General features: G+C 50.5%; 2 protein-coding genes across 14 annotated transcripts in view; one reads left to right on the top strand and one right to left on the bottom strand.

Annotated features, from left to right (window-relative positions):
- The window catches only part of tspoap1 (TSPO associated protein 1), a 50,808-nt gene extending 47,023 nt beyond the window's left edge, over window positions 1–3,785 (bottom strand). For 12 of the 13 annotated variants that reach the window (XM_028982208.1, XM_028982193.1, XM_028982202.1 and 9 more), the window contains exons 1-2: window positions 3,596–3,785; window positions 1,897–2,598 (exon numbers count right to left, since the gene is read on the bottom strand). In XM_028982208.1, coding sequence (XP_028838041.1) covers window positions 1,897–2,457 — 561 coding nt within the window. In that variant the 5' untranslated portion in view covers window positions 2,458–2,598; window positions 3,596–3,785. Of the gene's footprint in view, window positions 1–1,896; window positions 2,599–3,572 lie in introns of all 13 variants that reach the window. The other variant, XM_028982207.1, reaches the window with a different exon arrangement.
- A 4,626-nt stretch (window positions 3,786–8,411) lies between these two features.
- Window positions 8,412–17,815, top strand: LOC114792630 (scavenger receptor cysteine-rich domain-containing group B protein). The gene is made up of 12 exons (XM_028983949.1): window positions 8,412–8,715; window positions 10,972–11,106; window positions 11,461–11,493; window positions 11,766–11,798; window positions 12,158–12,460; window positions 12,766–12,837; window positions 13,656–13,970; window positions 14,314–14,397; window positions 14,539–14,607; window positions 14,715–15,029; window positions 15,484–15,582; window positions 17,235–17,815. The coding sequence occupies exons 2-12, from the start codon at window positions 10,998–11,000 to the stop codon at window positions 17,549–17,551; spliced, it is 1,749 nt and encodes a 582-aa protein (XP_028839782.1). The 5' UTR covers window positions 8,412–8,715; window positions 10,972–10,997; the 3' UTR covers window positions 17,552–17,815.
- Window positions 17,816–19,009: the final 1,194 nt, after the last annotated feature.

Raw genomic sequence — 19,009 nt, 5'->3', positions numbered from 1 at the left:
ATGATGCTGGGAGCCGATTGATTGTTCAAGAGGAGGCTCGGTGTAACGGAAGGAGATGCGCACACACACACACACACACACACACACACACACTCTTCATATCAGCATGTGACGATCTTTAAAAAAATATTTTTGTTGAATCATCAGCCTTTTTATCTTCAAAAAATAAACCAACATTTGCTGCAAGAATTCGTATTAAATTACCAGTTCGCATCATTTGTGTCTAATGTCAATAAATCAATAATTCATATTCCACAAAAAACACACACACACACACCTGCTGACACATGAAGGACGCTGGTAAGCAAAGATGTCACACACTCTTAAACTCGTATATAACGGCGGCGCTGAGACAGCCAATAATCACGGAGACGGAGACACGCCACCCTGGGGAGATGAAAACCAACCAAGTCGTGTGTGTGTGTGTGTGTGTGTGTGTGTTTGGCCAGTCTCCCAGAGGAAACACATCATGGGTCATTAACATGCAGTGAGGTGGCGAGAGTTTAAACACCAGGACCAGACCAGCAGAAACCGGGACGGTGCCTACAGGTTCAGATCCGGCTGGAGGAGGAGCCACGTTCTCATCTCGTCTGTGATTGGCCATTTTACCGCACGTTTTAAAAGGAATTCTGACGCCGATATGAATATAAAACGCACGTTTTAAAACAAATTCCATTAAAAAAAGGCCCGTAACTACCTTCCATCCGCTCAGTTCCGGAGCAGGATGTCGACTTTGCTCTAAAAAAGCAGGAATTCTGACGCCGATATGAATATAAAATGCACGTGGCATTAAAACGAATGGCATTAATCCCCGGACGATCTCTGAATTTTCTGAATTAGCCCGGTAGCACCTCTGCTAACCTGAGAGACCCCATAATAAGCGTGATTTAAACCTAACGCTGCCATTACGACACATGCATAGATTGTTTTTACGGTTCATTATTAATTAAAGCCCAGTTGCGCCGCATCCGGATTAAAAGCCGGGAGACGGTGAGATGTGGGGGTTTAAGGGAATCAATAATGAAGTAAATAAATCAAAACAGACGTCTGGAGGTCAGCTGACCCGCCACCACCGTCCCACTGGGGCTCCACTCAAAACACTCAAAAAACTCAATTATTTAAAATTCCCAGTTTGGGAGGAGTTCCGCCAGCTGCCCCACCCCGTGCAGAGCACCCCACTTCTTCACCCACCCAGAGCGAGGAGAGAGCGAGGAGAGTCCCGCTACACCCCTCACCGACCAATCAGAGCGAGGCATCAAAAACATCAGAAAAGTCACACACACACAGACACACACATACACAGTTCTGTGAGAACATATTCACATCAGCTGATTTCCTCCTCACTTCTGCGCGTTGGATGCGGGTTCGTTCTTCCGCCCGGTGTAGCGCTCAGACCACAGACCGCTTTTAACTACAGCGTGTGTGTGTGTGTGTGTGTGTGTGTGTTTACACCACAACTCACACGGACATTATGATTCATACAGAATCGACACAAGCAGGGATTTTAAAAATGCATCTAATTAATTAGGCAACAATAATCGTCATATTTGGCCGCGTTTGCGCGTTTGATGTGCTCCACTCTTCATTAAAATACTAGTAATGCGGTCCGGGGTCGAGACCGGCGCCGCAGACACCCGGAATTTACTAAATAATGCATCGACGCAGCATTAAAATGCGATAACACACACACACACACACACACTTATTCAGCCCGGCTGCCATTCTCCCGTCTGCAGGGCGGGCCTTAATAATTTACACAGCCGAACTCCACCCGAGCCGAGCTCCGCAGAGGAGGAGGTTCAGGTCGGAGCGACACCCCTGAACCTCGGAACGCTCCACGCCCTCAGCGTACAGGCCATGTCCAGAAAACCAGAAATAAAGTCACGTCCGTCTTACCGCTTCCTGCATGACGCCCTCAGAGATGCTCCATCCTGCACGGGGAGAAGGTCCAGTCGGGTCCTCGCCCTCCTGAGGACACCCGTGGGCGTCTAGCAGGTGACACAGGAAGAGGCCGCGCTCCAGGTCCAGGTCGTGCCGCAGGCGTCGGAGGCGGGCGCTGCGTCCATTCGACTGCAGCACCTCGTCCAGTTTACGATAGGCCGCCGCGTTGCCCAGGCAACCGGGCCCTGCGGCCCCGCCCGCCCGCCGCAGCAGCCGCTTGACCTCGGCCGCCTTGTCTCTGTCCAGGGCCGCCCGCAGCCGGTGGAGCTCCAGGGCCTTCTGCCGCTCGAGCCGGGAGGTGAGGTCCCGCAGGGCGTGGTCACGCTGCCGCCCCGCCTCCTCGCGCGCCCGCCGCAGCTCCAGGGAGAACTTCCTGTGCGCCTGCCTGCCGCGGCTCCTCTCCGCCTCCAGGGCGGCGCCGAGCCGCTCCACCTCCCGCTCGGCCGTGGGTGCCGCGCAGCAGGGGCGGGGCTTCTTGGGGGAGAGAGGTGGGCGGTTACCTCGGTCCTTCCCCATGACGACAACACAAGTGGCGGCGCCGCGGCCTTCACACGCAGGCGAGGGTCACACTCGGAGGACCGACAGAGTGGAGGCTCATGCAAAGGATTATGGGAGTTAAAGGCAGAAACATGGACATGCAGCAGCAGCCCCGCGCCACTGAAAAGAAGCAAGATGGACATGCACGTCAGAGACGTCAGGAGGGAAAGAGAAGCTCGGGTTCCAGAACTTCCACACCCGGGTTTGAGCCCCCCGAACCCTGAGCGTCTGTACCGCGTACTAGTGAACTCACACCGCCGCAGATATTACATTGTGCGCGGATGTTGGGAAAAGGGCGGAGTTCCTGCCTTATTACTTGCATTTTGAATAACGTTACTGGAACGTGGCCTGGAATTTCATTTACATTTACAGCATTTACCAGACGCCCTTATCCAGAGCGACTTACAGTCAGTAGTTACGGGGACAGTTCCCCCCCTGGAGACACTCAGGGTTAAGTGTCCTGGTGCAGTGGTGGCCTAGCGGTTAAGGAAGCGGCCCCGTAATCAGAAGGTTGCCGGTTCGAATCCCGATCTGCCAAGGTGCCACTGAGGTGCCACCGAGAAAAGCACCGTCCCCACACACTGCTCCCCGGGCACCTGTCATGGCTGCCCACTGCTCACTCAGGGTGATGGTTAAATGCAGAGGACAAATTTCACCGTGTGCTGTGCTGCTGTGTATCACAAGTGACAATCACTTCACTTTTTTTCTGCTCAGGGACACGATGGTAGTAAGTGGGGTTCGAACCTGGGTCTTCTGGTTAATAGAATATGGATTATTGTTACCCACTAGGCTAGCTGAGAATGGTAGTAGCCTAGCGGGTAACACACTCGCCTACGAACCAGAAGACCCAGGTTCAAACCCCACTTACTACCATCGTGTCCCTGAGCAAGACACTTAACCCTAAGTTGCTCCAGGGGGGGACTGTCCCTGTAACTACTGACTGTAAGTCGCTCTGGATAAGGGCGTCTGGTAAATGATTATAAATGTCGCCTTATAAACGCAGAATTGTACCTGGCTATATAAACGATTCGTCTCTTTGTTGAATAACTGCGGGAAATATGGAAGTAAGTGGAAGAAAGAACGCAGCGAGTTACCGGGAGACGTTCCGTCTTCTTACCTAAACGTCGAGGAGCCGTGTGAGGAGAAGAAGCCGCGTCGCGGCGCAACAGGTTAACCCGCGGCGACCTGCCGGCGCGCCGGGCTCCGCGTCCGGGGTGTATCGCGACACGGCCCTCCGCCGAGCCGCCAGGGCCTCCGCCGCTGCTAAATCCCCGGCGCCGGACGCCGCTGACCAGCTGACCGCCATGAAGCGCGGCGCCGCGGGGGACCGCCCGCCCCCTGGCGGCCAAGACGCGCCACTGCGCGGAGCCCGACGTGCGGGTCCGAGAGAGGTTTACTGTCAGTAAAATGAGTGTATTAAATGCTGTTTCACACAAAAAAAGACAAATATACACAGTACAGGCCTAAAGTCTGGACACCTTCTCATTCAACGTGTTTTCTTTATCTTCATGACCATTTACGTTGGTAGATTCTCACTGAAGGCATCAAAACTATGAATGAACACGTGTGGAGTTCTGTACTTAACAAAAAAAGGTGAAATAAGTGAAAACATGTTTTATATTCTAGTTTCTTTGCTCTGATTCCTGCTTTGCACACTCTTGGCATTCTCTCGATGAGCTTCAAGAGGTCGTCACCTGAAATGCTTCTCCAACAGTCTTGAAGGAGTTCCCAGAGGTGTTTAGCACTTGTTGGTCCAGATCACCCCAAACCATCTGGACTGGGTTCAGGTCCGGTGACTGTGGAGGTCAGGTCTCCACTTTTTGTTAAGTACAGAACTCCACATGTGTTCATTCATAGTTTTGATGCCTTCAGTGAGAATCTACCAACGTAAAGAAAACACATTGAGTGAGAAGGTGTCTCCAAACTTTTGGCCTGTACTGTACTATAAAAGAAATTAGTAAAACTTTCTGTACACTGAACAAGGACAACTGGACAACATCACGTAGAAGCTTGTAACTGGACACACAAGACAAGACAAACATGTGCAAAATGTGCAGGACGTTAGGAGGTGCATAAGGCTGGAAGTTTAACAGCGCTCTGGTGATGGCGGTGCATTGAGGGCGCCAACTGCTTGGGGGAAGAAGCTCTTGCACTGATATTACTGTAATGTTTATTCCTTTTAATACACTCTTATCACGCTATAACGCACAAATAATTTATCAAAAGTAAAACGTGTCCTCACCTTAGTGACAGTGGGCAGCCATGAAAAGGGAGCAGAGTGTCTGGGTCTGCAGGCCCAATATCACCCAGTGCCACGCAGTTATAATGTTGTTATAATGGTCCATTACTCTTCAAGAATGGGGTTTAGTTTGACAGTTTTAGGATGAATGTGTTGGATAATTGTGCGCCAGAACACACGAATTTTTAGGTTTTGATTTTTTTTTTTTTGCTTTTTGATTCCAATGAAGTGACTTTTTTTGAGAACTATCAGAGGCACGACCTTTAGACGCAACCCTGTCCTGAATCCTGTCTCCCCGCCATGTGAAAACGTAACTTTAATGGCTTATGAATGTATTCATGGCTGGTAGTAGCCTAGTGGGTAACACACTCGCCAATGAACCAGAAGACCCAGGTTCAAATCCCACTTACTACCATTGTGTCCCTGAGCAGGGGGACTGTCCTTGTCACTACTGATTGTAAGTCGCTCTGCATAAGGACGCCTGGTAAATGCTGTAAATGTGAATGTACATGTATCCCATTTCCCACAATATCTTATGTTACAGCCTTATTCCAAAATGTATTCCATTACATTTTTTTGCCCTCATGTTAAAGTCTGGCCAGTTTGGCCCATTCCTCTCTGCAGAACCTCTCAGGCTCCACCAGGTTTTAATGGGAAGCGTCAGTGCAGCCATTTTAAGACCTCCAGAGATGTTGAAGAGCGCCCCATGGCGGCTGGAGGAACTGCACACTTCTCATTCGGAAGATCCCAGCACGCCTCCTAGTGCCGGAGCAAGATATACAGAGAGATTCAGGAATGAATATCGTGTTCCATCACACTGCATGTTCTTTATTCCCGCAGACCCAGCCATTCATCCAACCTGCTGGGAGGTACCTTCTCATCTCATCCACATATTCCCCCTCCTCTCGTTTCACTCACTGGCCGCGTTCCCTGCGACGGAGAGAAATGATTTCTCTCCTTCCTCATTCTCAGACTTGTTTGATCCACGCCTGATCAAGGTGAAAGATGGAGGAACTTCCCTGACAGCGACCGCTGTCCCCGTTGTTTCCTTCTCTCCAGAAAACAATAGTGGAGTGGTGCATTGACCGTCCCAACGGGGCTTGGGTTTCGCTCAGATCATTTCTTTCAGACGTCAGAAGAAAAGCCCCAGGGACCTGGAGCCCGAAAGCTTGTACCGCCAGGCTGGGCTGGTTTCAACGCAGACTGCCCCATCCTTTTCATTTTTAGTTTTATGTAAGGGTATGTTGTCCTCTGTTGCACAACTAGACTGATATTAGAGTAGAAAAGAAAGCCTTTAATTCTATTTGTACAGCATTACACATTAGCACAGGATAAAAAGTTATGTAACAAATAGACTGAAACATCAGTAACACATAATACACCGAATGCACGTAAAATGAAGTTAAAAGGTATGGAATGTAATGTACTGCTGGACCCACCACTACCCCTCATCAGCGTGGACAATCACCCTCGTTTCCCCAGTGCTGCCCCGGAAGGGCGTCCCACTCGGAATCCCCCCCCATTTTCCCTCCATGTCAGTTGTCCAGGGAGCTGTTCCTCGTGTCCAGAGGGTGTCTGAGTATGAGACGTGTCACCTGTAGTGGCTGTAAAGCCCCTGAGACGGGTTATTTAAACGTTCGTTTGTTCTGTGCACTGTTTCCGAGGCCGTTCGTGGGAGTTTTCAAAGCGCCAAACCTTCACGGCATCGTGCTGTTCACACACAAGAAGTAAAAAAAACACGTAAAGCGGTTCTGAAAACGGTTCTGTTTCTACTCAAACTCTGTATCACTGTGTGCCATTTCATCTGCCCATGATACAGAATATGAAGGCGAATATGAAATATGTGACGCAGAGCAAACGGTGACACAGCCATGACAGGCGCCCCGGGGAGCAGCGCGTGGGGACAGTACCTTGACCAAGGGGACCTCAGGGGCACCTTTCCGATTCCTTACCTGCTGGGCCACCACTGCCACCACAATAGCTGATATCTTGCCACCATGATACATCACCAAATGTCCTTCAGGTACCATTTCTAAAAGTACAGGTGACACTGTAAATCTAACTGCGGTAACTGTCATAAGAAAATAGGGCTGTCGATTGATTAAAACATTACTTAACTACTTAATTACACATATTGCAATTTACTTCTTGGAACCTTAAGACTAAAGCTTGTGCTAATGCTTGCACAGCTGTTTTATGTCTTCATATGTTATTTTATAGTATGTCATGTAGCACTCCAAAATATTAAGATCAGATCTTGCAATGCTGTTCCTTTGGTAATAAATACAATAAACACTAGATGCAAAAATGACTGATTTGTCCAGTGCACAAGAAATCCATCATCAGCTGGTCTCACCAAGTGGCCGATCTTCACGCTTCACTTCAGTGAATTCAGACACTGTGGGTGGGGGACAGGAAAACGCCAGAGGAGGTTCTGGAGGTTCTGCAAGACAAAAGCATCAGGATGTGAATGGAGACCAGGAAGAGATTTTATAACAGAACGACCCAGAATCTCCTGTTAGACCATCTCAGCACAGGATGTGATCAGCATCTGATCTGCTGTAATAGAACAGCAAGTCGTTGGCGGCTGATCATGATGAAAAAGAAATCGTGCTTGTTCTCCCTGTAAGAGTTCTAAATGTTGCTATATCATGTTTAACGGAACCCTAGCAGACCCCCTTTGGGCATGACATTGGGGCAGTGAACAGGCCACATCAGGACGGCGTCGTCTTCTGACGTCCACTCTGACGTCATTCAGGGTCCTCGTTGTGCAAATTCGGTCGTTTTTGACCGGTAGTGAAGGTACAAGCACAAAGCCGGACTTTGTGCTTGTCCTATGTGAAGTTCCATCCGTTCTCCTCAGGCCTGGTGTGCCTCTGTCCCCATCTGTGGACAGGAGGATGGAGCACAACGAAATCTCTCCTGATTCCTGAAGGGGACCCTTTTTCATCCTGGAGCAACGCCCAACCTGGACCCCGATCATCTGGAAGTGCAGGGCCTTGTTGAAGGCTTCAGATCTGCTTGTGGCGATTTTGATCTTTTATTGAGATCATGGGTTTCGCAAGAGCCTTTGTCCCGTATCACTTTCCCAGCTGGGCACAATCAGACGCGTTCCTGTTTCCTGCTTTTGTTCCCGCCGGGTTTTTTCTCACTCTCCTTCTTTACGTAACCTACTTTCTACCAAACAGGCCACCGTCGAGGCCCGGCATTCTGGCTCATGGCCCCCGGTGGACCCCGAGCCCATGTCACCTGCAGTCGGGCCTCGCACTACCTCTCCTCCGGACCAATGGCACAGTGGCATCTGCACATGAAAAATCTGCACAAAGTGGCTGGATTGAACGTTTTAACTTCGTTTTAAATGACACAGGATTGCAGCTGAAACTTTATTTGATCTACATAATTCTTACATAATTACAATTGTCTTAATGCAATATAGAACAACTGATTTCACTGTGCTGTTTATTCCTTTATTAATGAAAATAGAAGATGATTTTGTGTGCATAAAGGTTAATAAAAAAAAACTATGATTTGATTGAGACTCAGATGAAGGAATAAGTCACATTTATGTTATTTCACCACACACACACACACACACACACACACACACACAGACACACCTCCCACAGACATGTTCTCTCTGTCACACTCTCTTCCTTTAGATGATCGAGGCGGCACCTTCTGCCTGAAACTGGAGATGCCAGTTCACCTGTGAAGGGTTCTCAGCCGCTGCCCGCCCGTTGTCTTCTTCTTTCATCCCAGGCAGGCAGGAGGACGCCAGGCATCCGCACCTCCACACGCAGCGCTCGGGACATGACCGCCCTGGCACCACCGCGCTCTCGGAGCCGGACGCTGCTGCAGTGAGCCGACCTCCAGAAGAAACGCGGAGCCCCGCTTCTCCGGACCACCCTGTGGGGACTCTCCTCACCGGCTCTCCTGCTGGGGACAAGGTCACCGCAGATCCCCAGCAGCTCCTCAGCAGCTCCTCAGCAGCTCCTCAGGTACGGGACTTTACACTTTTTACCATGAAAAATACATTCGGCAACTACGTCTTAAAAGCCAGGAGGAACTTTCTGATGGAAAAAGTCCAGTTGGTTGGAAGGTGGTTGGACGTTGATGGGTTCTGTTGGAGTTGTGATGGGACTGTTTGTGATGTCTGAGTCCCATCTGTGTATATATGTGTGTATCAGTTGGCTGGTTTGTGTTGTTGACTGGGAACTGGATACGGGCCTGACGGACGCGCTGACAGACGCAGCGAAGGCGAATTTTAAAAGCACCATGACATTCCTCAGCCGTGTTGGTTCCGTGTGTGTGTGTGTGTGTGTGTGTGTCTGTTTTCTGCTGATTATCTATGACTTTACGGGGTATTTTTGTGGGGCCGAGATCTTTCAGCTGTTCCTCAGCGGGGTGGAGAGAGGAGGGAGGGCGAGCAGCAGCGGCACAAAAGAAAACATTATTCCCCTGTGGACCAGTGCTGCGTCCAGCCATGAATGGAGTATTGAACGACACAACATTGGGGACTAGATTATTTTTCATCCCTCATAACTGTGCTACTTTGTTAGTGTTGCGCGCTAATAGGATGACCGAGGTGGCAGCATTACGCAGGAAACAGCCCGGCCGCTGACCAGCTCCCCTGTGATCCGGACGCCCATACGAAATGTCCAAGTCCCAGCAAGGCCGAGGCCCAGGCGCCTTCGCCTTCGGCGCCCCCACCCTCCGCCCGCTGGGCAGAGACGAGAGGCGCCCCTGAGGTGTCATCGGGGGCCTAAGCGGTTCGGAGGGTCCCAGTGACAGATCCGCAGGAAGCGGCGTTTAGCCCTGACGATGGGGGACACAGACAGCAGAAACGGCTTTTTGTGCGACCCGGGGCTCGGAATGTGCGCTATCTCCTCTCCCGAATATCAAATTCTCCCTCTTCTTGTGGATTCAGAACATCGTCCCAGGGCTGCAGCGCATTCCAGGATAAGGTCAGGGCGGATTTGGAGGAAACAGTAAAGACCCGAATACCCAACACAGCTACAACCATCTCTGTGCATTAAACATGACAGTAACAGTGCTCAAGACTCAAAGTGCAGTTGCAGTTGCAAAATTCCGGTTGGAAGGTTTTTAGGGAATGTGTAGGGTGTGTAGTACAGTGTGCATGGGGCAACATGTAGTACAGTGTATTTAGTGTAATGTGTGTAGTTTAGTGTGTGTAGTACAGTGTGTAGTATGTGAAGGGCAGCGTGTAGTACAGTGTGTGTAGTACAGAGTGTGGAAGGGCAGTGTGTGTAGTACAGTGAGTGTAGTGTAGTGTGTGTAGTAAAGTGTGTGTAGTGTAGTGTGCGTAGGACAGCTTGTAGTTCAGTGTGTGTAGCGTAGTGTGCGTAGGGCAGCTTGTAGTACAGTGTGTGTGTAGTGTAGGGCAGCTTGTAGTACAGTGTGTGTAGTGTAGTGTGCGTAGAGCAACTTGTAGTACAGTGTGTGTAGTGTAGGGCAGCTTGTAGTACAGTGTGTGTAGTGTAGTGTGCGTAGGGCAGCTTGTAGTACAGTGTGTGTAGTGTAGTGTGTGTAGTAAAGTGTGTGTAGTGTAGTGTGTGAGTACAGTGTATGTAGTGTAGTGTGTGTAGTACAGTGTGTGTAGTGTGTGTAGGGCAGCGTGTAGTACATTGTGTGGAGGGAAGTGTGTGTTTTTCAATGGACCAATGCTGGTTTTGGTGATCAGTGGGCGGAGTAAGCTGCCGCGGGGAATATGGGCGGGGTTTACACTCCAGACTGTCAATCAATCAATCAGAGATTCTATAACACAAGCAAATTTGTTTTCACAAATTTGTGTTAACATAGTGTAATAACAGTGTAATAAACTGCTAATTAACTCTCTACAACTTAAACATAAAAAAAAAATTCTCATACTTTGAAAAATAAATAGATTTTAAAATTTGTTCCCTACTATGATGTAAACAGACGAGCACCCCCTCCACACACACTCCAGACCCACATACACACAGACACAATCAATGTTGCACGCAGACAGATAAACACCGCCTGACAAACCTAACTACACACACACACACACACACACACACACACACACACACACACTCAGCCCCACTCTACGTGTTTGTCCTGCTCTTCTTTTGAAGAACTCCCATCAGCAGCCACTTCAGCATCGATAGCGAGCGCTGGCACTCAGTAAGCGAGGGGACGCGGGGGACAGAAGAAGGGTGACTGAAGCCTGCTGTGTGTTGGTGTGTGTGTGTGTGTCGGCGTGTTTTCAGGTGCCGGTGGCGTCTCTCTGGCTGACATGAGGGCCGCTTGGATCGGGGCGTGGCAGGCGTGGAGGTCGGTGGTCGTCCTGCTTGTCCTCGCGGTCTGTCTGCTCCTGGGCGTCGCCACCGTCCTGCACAACTCAGGTCAGTGTGTGTGTGTGTGTGTGTGTGTGAATTATTATTCATCAGTTTTCTGAGTAGTTGAATGGTCAGTGGTCAGTGGGGCAGTGGTGGCCTAGCGGTTAAGGAAGAGGCCCCGTAATCAGAAGGTTGCCGGTTCGAATCCCGATCCGCCAAGGGGCCACTGAGGTGCCACTGAGCAAAGCACCGTCCCCACACACTGCTCCCCGGGCGCCTGTCATGGTGCCCACTGCTCACTCAGGGTGATGGGATAAATGCAGAGGACAAATTTCACTGTGTGCACCGTGTGCTGTGCTGCTGTGACAATCACTTCACTTTAAACAAAGTTGCCTGTTTTTTTTTTGTGTCCAACCACAGGAAGCGTTGAAGTTACGAGACGAGTCGCGCCAGGTGGGTTTTAAACTCTTTCCTGAGTAGATCTCCCAGTCCGAGCGCGGTTTGATAGGCACGCCGGACGATGGCCAGGACGAAATTACCTTCCTGCTTTGGTGCTGGCCAGGTGTAAGATTACAGGAAGACAGATGCGGCCGATATAGAATACGGTGACTACGGAGGGCCAAGGACCTCCTTTCAACAAATAATTTCACCTGAGTCTCTCCCGCCCCTCTGCCCCCCCCACCCCCACCCCCACCCCACCCGTCCCGCTCTCTTTCTTCCTCCAGCCGACGGCACCGTACCCGCCGCGCCGTCCCAAGGTGAGGATCTCGCGCTCCCCGCCGTACACACCTGCACGCGTCCCCTCGAGAACGGGCCGAGGGACAATGTAGGGGGGCGGCGGAGGGACAGTACTTCCCTTCCAGCCTTCCAGGCACAAATAACGAGGTCGCCTCCCTCGCGCTCAGCTTTCCGGTTCACAATGGCTGACCAGTACAGGGACAGAAGGGGACGTGATGTGAACATGTTGTTGTTAACGCTGCTGTAGAAGAAGGAGCCTTAATAACAAATATGGAAAACAGACGACTGTTGTACTGAATGAAACAATATGGGGTCGTGTTCAGAGTTAACATCAGTAATGGTGACGTGTGTGAACCCTGGTGTCTTGGACCCCTGTCAGTTCGGCTGGTGAACGGGCGGAACCGGTGTGAAGGTCGCGTGGAGGTCCAGCACAACGGGACCTGGGGCACCGTCTGCGATGACGACTGGGACATGGTGGACGCCAACGTGGTCTGTCGGCAGCTGGGGTGCGGCCTGGCGGCAGCAGTGGGCAGCAGCTCCCGCTTTGGCCAGGGCTTCGGGCCCATCCTCCTGGACAACGTGGACTGTAAGGGTGGTGAGGTGGACCTGGGCCAGTGTGGAAGTCTGGGATGGGGCGTCCACAACTGCTACCACTATGAGGATGTGGCTGTTTCCTGTAAAGGTACCCAAACATACATGGACCACAGCAAAAAGCTTGGAAGGTCTTCACAAAGTTAGACATAGAATAAACAGGGAAGAAATATCAATAAATGAGCAGGATATGCAGGACATGCTGATTGATGGATGATCAGGAGATGTTCTTCTGAGGTCAGTCAGCATGGACAGCTTTATCATGCACCGTGGGAGTTAGTTTTGATCAGGAGACGTTCTTCTGAGGTCAGACAGCTTGGACAGCTTTATCATGTACTGTGGGAGTTGGTTTAGTTCCTCTCCCTTGTTGATGCTGAAGGTGTTGTGTGTGATCAGGAACATCCATGCCGGAGTTTCGAGGAGGTCAGGAACCGCCTACCACGCCGTCGCGCAGGAGCTCAGGATTACGTAAGTTCATCCACAGTCGTTAGGGTTATTCCAGCAGGACATAGGCTGACTCAGTAGATGCAATTCCAGAAGAAAGGCCCACATGAAAAGTGACCGTGTTACATAATAGCACTTGATAGCTTCGTAATTACTCCGCCACGTAACCGTAGGTCTTGACGGGCTTCTAACGATCTTCACGAGCTCCTTCCAGGACGCGGAGGACGGTTACAAATGGCAAAATTCACAATGAGGAAATGAGGTGATTGGCCAGGAAACTGAAGATCTCATTAGCTTCTGCTTAGTAATCCTAAATCAGCAGAACCATTGTGTCCCACAGCAAGAGTGCGGCCAGGGGGATCGTCCGCGTGAAAATTCCTCAGCTTTTGACCATCACCGTTGGTTGGTGAGCAGTGGGCAGCCCGGGGAGCAGTGTGTGGGGACTCTGAGGTCCCCTCTGGAGTAAGCTTCCTCACCCGCCAGGCCACCACTGCCCCTTAAACCTCTGGTTGTAGGTCGCTCTGGATAAGGCTGTCTGATAAATGGCAGAAATGTAAACGTAAAACCTGTTTGTCGCAGGAATGATATCTCGTGACCAATTTCAGAAGTGGAAACTCAAGATACACCTTCTCTGTTCATATGGCTTCTCTCGGGGGGATACAGAACAATGAATAATAACTTCCACTGTAACCGTAGACGTGAGCTTTTCCATCACACCAGATGCATGGTCAACTCCCTTCACACTGCGTTCCACGTGAGCAGTGGTATTGTTGGCAAAACTGGTTCCGAAAGGAAGGTGCTGCAGATAGAGACTCATAATATCACGGCTGCTTGTGCTGCAGGAGATGGCACCATCCGGCTGGTTGGGGGGCAGGACTCCTGCCAGGGTCGGGTGGAGGTCTTCTACAGCGGAAGCTGGGGGACGGTGTGCGACGACGACTGGAGCATAAAAGACGCGGGGGTGGTGTGTCAGCAGATCGGGTGTGGCCAAGCCATTGCATCCACCACCAATGCCTACTTTGGCTATGGGACCGGCCTGATCCTACTGGACAACGTCAACTGCCAAGGCTTCGAGAGTCAGCTGTCCGCCTGCTACAGTCTGGGCTGGGGCATCCACAACTGTGGCCACCACGAGGATGCTGGGGTCATCTGCTCAGGTGCACGGCACTCAGTCTAGTTACTACAAAGAAACCATACATACCATTCATGAAACAAGCCTAGTCCTGAATGGAAAACTTCACTGTCTTGGACTAGGCTTAATGGGAAACTGACACCTAATGCATAATTAAGGACTGATTATTGATCAGAGTTTTACCTTCTTGGTGCATTAATGTATTAAAATTAGACATTTACCGACATGGATGTGCATGTTCCTTTTGCATATTCACAGTCAGACAGCACTGTCTAGTGACGCTCACAGCACACTGCAAGAACTTTTCACACGACAATCTTTGATGTGAACGTTACTGACTGGCTCATCCATCCCTCTCCTTCCCGAAGGATCTCTGTCCACCAGCGTGCCAGTGTTAAACACCGAGACGATGGGCCGGAGGTTTCTGCACCCAGAAAGCACAGCAGCTGCAGGTATGTCTCACACACACAAGTCCAAAGCGGTTCATCTGCCATTCGTGGAACAGTTAAAAGCCATCAGGCAGTCTGGATCAAAACCAGTACTGGGCAACAGACTGGACAGCAGGGGGCGCTCACCTCACTGTTGTCTTTCAGTTACTGATGTGACGGGTCCAGCCACAGAGACAACTACCTCTGCACCCACAACTCCACAACCTACAAAAGGTACCTACCAAAGGGACATGATTATTAATTATGGATCTTCAGTAAAATTTACTGTCTTTCTCATGCAAAACCTGTTAATAATTTACTGATCGAATACATTTGTGCAGAGACACCCACCATCCGACTAGCCAATGGCAACAGCAGCTGCCAGGGAAGGGTGGAGGTGTTCCACGACAACGTGTGGGGCACCGTGTGTGACGACGACTGGGACATGGAGAACGCCCAGGTCGTCTGCAAGCAGCTGGGCTGCGGCCCGGCTTTAGCTGCGAAGCAGCTGGCCTACTTCGGGTATGGCTCGGGACCCATCTTCCTGGACAACGTGGACTGCAGGGGCAACGAGCCGAGGCTCTCTGACTGCTTCAACCTGGGCTGGGGTCAGCACAACTGTGGCCACCATGAGGACGCTGGGGTCATCTGCTTGCGTAAGACAGTTGTTGTTTTTTTGCATACAACCTATAACTTTGTCGCCTGATCTCCAGGGCCAGGCTCAGGCAACCTTGGTGCACCTCGTGCAGAGCCCACGCAGATTCCCTCAGTGCAGACTCTGCTTTCTCATCACTGGGCACAGCTGAGCTCTCCAAAGAGCCACGAATGCATGAAATATAGAGAGGCCAGTCGGGGGCGATCAGCGTCACCGCAGGCCCGCGGGCCAAACTGCCGCTCTGACGGGCCGAACAAAGCCACGCGGAGCTTGCAGGCCATTAATAAATGCACGAAATTATCCCGCATATGAACATTTATGAAGACAGCGGCACAGGGGGCATTAAACAGGAAACATGTGGTCCATGTTGGCTCGGGTTCGTGGCCCGTGGAGAGGGTTTCGTGGACGTTGAACGGTCTCTCTGACAGTGCTATTCTTTCCTCTCCTTGACTCAGCGTTCCAGAGCCTTGTGGGAATGGCACGGGACTTTGGAGTGCCAGATACGACCGCCCCAGTTCTGAAACCCCAGACCACAGTCAAACCTCCAGTCGAAGGTGAGGAGAAGGCTGCGGAAGTTTCCCACTCACACGCCACTCCCTGAACATGTGATCACAGGCCTAATTCGCCATAGCAACGTGTGCCATTCAGAAACAAAATGTTCGGCCTGTGACTCAGGCATTGAAATAGAAGCACAGTTGCCGCGGGGGCACCATGGGATTATGGGAGACAGTGACTGACGGGGCATGATGGACACGCGTGGCCTCAGGAAAAGAGCTTGTCTGCTCACTGAGCTGCTTCACAGGGAGCAACATCACGTGAGGAACGCATGCATTAAACGCTGCGTCCGGATGCAATTTTAACTTTTAGTAAAGGCTACATGCATTAATCGCTGCATCTCGTACACCAGCAGTCTGGGATTAGACGGCAACAACAACAACTACAACATTTATTTTTTCTTAAAGCCCATAATCACATACAGTACGTCTCAATGGGCTTTGACAGGCCCTACAGTTGAAACCCCAACACACTTGACCCTTCTGCACACAAGGAAAAACTCCAGGAGTGAAAGAGAGAGGGCACCCCTTCCAGGGTAGAGTGAACCTGCAAGTGGTGTCAGTGCAGGGTTGGTGATGATTTGTCCAATAAGAGAAAAAGACCTACAGTTGTAGAGGTGGAGAAGTCCAGAGTGTAGTCCAGTGTCATGGCGTACAATACGTGTCCATTATGATGCTACCAGAACATTCATACAGCAAACAAAGCTGCTGTACTGGACCAGAGGACTCAGGTTGTAAGAAGTAATCCTGTCGGACGTTGATGACGGTTACCAGGTAACGTCAGTCCACTTCAGTCCAACCTGCAATCAAAACCCCGCTGCTGTACCCGCATGCTTCAGTTCATCGGAACCCAGCAGGTCCTCGTACGGAGGTGCTTTGCCCACCGGAGCAGGAGTGGTGGTCTTCTGCTGCTTGTTTCCTCTTCAGCGATGCTCCTTGCATGCGCCAGTTGTGGCCTGGTCTTTTGACCTTTCAAAAACAGTACGTCTGTCTCTTTAAAAAAGTTACGTAAAACCCTCTTGCTATTGAACCACACGTCCGGAATTCATGACTAAAAAAGTGGCTGTAGTGTAGAGCATGTAAATGTTGGGCCGAGCCAACATCCTTTCAGTCAGCAAATACGAACTTCCGGTCTATAGTACCTATCCTCTCCGTATGATTCGCTGCTTCGGTGAGATGCTCATTTGAAAGTGAAAGTGAAGTGAAGTGATTGTCACATGTGATACACAGCAGCACAGCACACAGTGCACACATTGAAAGTTGTCCTCTGCATTTAACCGTCACCCTTGGTGAGCAGTGGACAGCCATGACAGGCGCCCGGGAAGCAGTGTGTGGGGACGGTGCTTTTGCTCAGTGGCACCTCAGTGGCACCATGGCAGATCGGGATTCGAACCGGCAACCTTCTGATAACAGGGCCGCTTCCTTAACCGCTAGGCCACCACTGCCCCTGCTAGGCTACCACTGCCCCGGTGAATTGCCACCATCGTCAGGTGATGTGTTGTTAATAGGTGACAGTAGGTGAAAATTTCCCCGCACATTAGTATAGTGAAGAAAGCCGGGCTTTTTAAAAACCTGTACTTGTCGGGTCGGATTAGCTCTGTAGTGACACGCAGCCACGCGTTGATGCTATCTCGCCCCCTTCTTCTCTCCAGGTGACGTGAGGCTGGTCCGGGGTCAGCATCGCTGTGAGGGAAGGGTGGAGATGTTCTCGCGGGGCATGTGGGGGACAGTGTGCGACGACGCCTGGAACCTGCCCGACGCCGGCGTGGTGTGCAAGCTGGCGGGCTGTGGGAAGGCCACGGCCGCCCAGGGGGAGGCGTACTTTGGGCCGGGCGTCGGCGCCATCCATCTGGACAATGTGAAGTGCCGAGGCACGGAGAGCTCCCTGCTACACTGCTCTCATATAGCGTGGGACGTGCACAACTGCGACCACTCAGAGGACGCCGGGGTCACATGCCTGTTCTCCTGATTTTGCCTGTGGCCACGCCCCCTGCTCACTGGCCATTTGGGCAATGAGCAAGTGGGTGGAGCCATCAAACCTGGACTTGTGTACATTATGTAAATAGATGCTTACCCTGACCCCGACGGAAGATTAATAAATGAATGAAAAAACAAAACTATAAACACAAACCATACTATTACATAAAGTTAAATAAACATATTCTTATTATGCACTTTATACATAAATAAATATATGAAAAAAGTATTAAAAGGTTTTGAAGATATTCATTGAGCTAAGCGTTTGACTGCCTCTATCTTCGTCTTTCCCTCCGCTGAGACGCTGAAATATTTAAATACACTTGCCAGCCTCAGCGGCCCACATTCTTTGATGGTTGACTAAGGCATGGTGGAACAAGGCCATTCATTATTCACCCTGAAGATGAAAGGGTTCCTCTTTCCTCCCAGTGCTCGCTGACACCACAGCACCAAAAAAGGATGGATGAGCCGCTTCCACGCCAGAAACACACGTGCGCGGTGTAAATACCTCGGCGCCTGCTGCTGAGCTTCAGCCTGGTGAATGCGGCGTGTGCCGGGGTTCCACCGCTCTGGCTGCGCTTTTAGTTATTGGCTCCATGTGCGAAGATTTCTTTTTTGGGTCTGAGACGATGGAAAAGGCCAATTCTGTGACAAAGTGAAGATCTCCAGCTGTTCAGGGTTGTTTCATATGAGGGTGTCTAACATTTCAGTTTAGATTCCATTCAGTGTGTATGGACAGATGATGGACAGATGATAGACAGGCATCTCCCAGTTCACCCAGTTTGGGTGGTGATTCTAATAGTGTCTTCTTCAGTGCATCACACGACAATGTGCTGTACATCCACCATATTCTCAGATTAAATGAGTTTTTCAGTAAGTCCTGTGGTGTGCCAAGGTATAAACACTGTTGAAGAACCCTTTCATAGAAAGACCATAACTGTCTGCTCACCATTGGAATCGTATTTTGTTATACACACTTCCATTAGGACAAGCATTAAATGTCACAGACGTTTGTTGTTATTTCATTGGATTTGGATATTAACAGACAAAAACCTGAGCTGCAAGGTAAAGTAAACAAAAGTGAAGTGATTGTCATTGTGATACACAGCAGCACAGCACACGGTGCACACAGTGAAATGTGTCCTCTGCATTTAACCATCACCCTTGGTGAGCAGTGGGCACCATGACAGGCGCCCGGGGAGCAGTGTGTGGGGACGGTGCTTTGCTCAGTGGCACCTCAGTGGTACCTTGGCGGATCGGGATTCGCACCGGCAACATTCTGATAACGGGGCCGCTTCCTTAACCGCTAGGCCACCACTGGCCCTAAGGGAGCGACCGTGGTAGGAAACTAACCTGCAATCTTCTTATCAGAAAGAGTTTAAAATTGAGATTGGATTGAGAATTAAGGACATCATAACCTGAGTCAAGACATTAAAATCCTTTCCCTTCC

The sequence above is a fragment of the Denticeps clupeoides genome, chromosome 6, assembly GCF_900700375.1.
Source record: "Denticeps clupeoides chromosome 6, fDenClu1.1, whole genome shotgun sequence".
In the NCBI taxonomy this organism is placed as follows: domain Eukaryota; kingdom Metazoa; phylum Chordata; class Actinopteri; order Clupeiformes; family Denticipitidae; genus Denticeps; species Denticeps clupeoides.
This window is presented reverse-complemented; position numbering and strand designations above follow the sequence as displayed.

Excerpts from the sequence above, each read along its gene's own strand:
- LOC114792630 (XM_028983949.1), top strand. The coding sequence starts at position 10,998 with ATGAGGGCCGCTTGGATCGGGGCGTGGCAGGCGTGGAGGTCGGTGGTC. Across the intron at positions 11,494-11,765 it reads TACGAGACGAGTCGCGCCAG|CCGACGGCACCGTACCCGCC; the intron begins GTGGGTTTTAAA and ends TTCTTCCTCCAG. Across the intron at positions 14,608-14,714 it reads AACTCCACAACCTACAAAAG|AGACACCCACCATCCGACTA; the intron begins GTACCTACCAAA and ends ACATTTGTGCAG.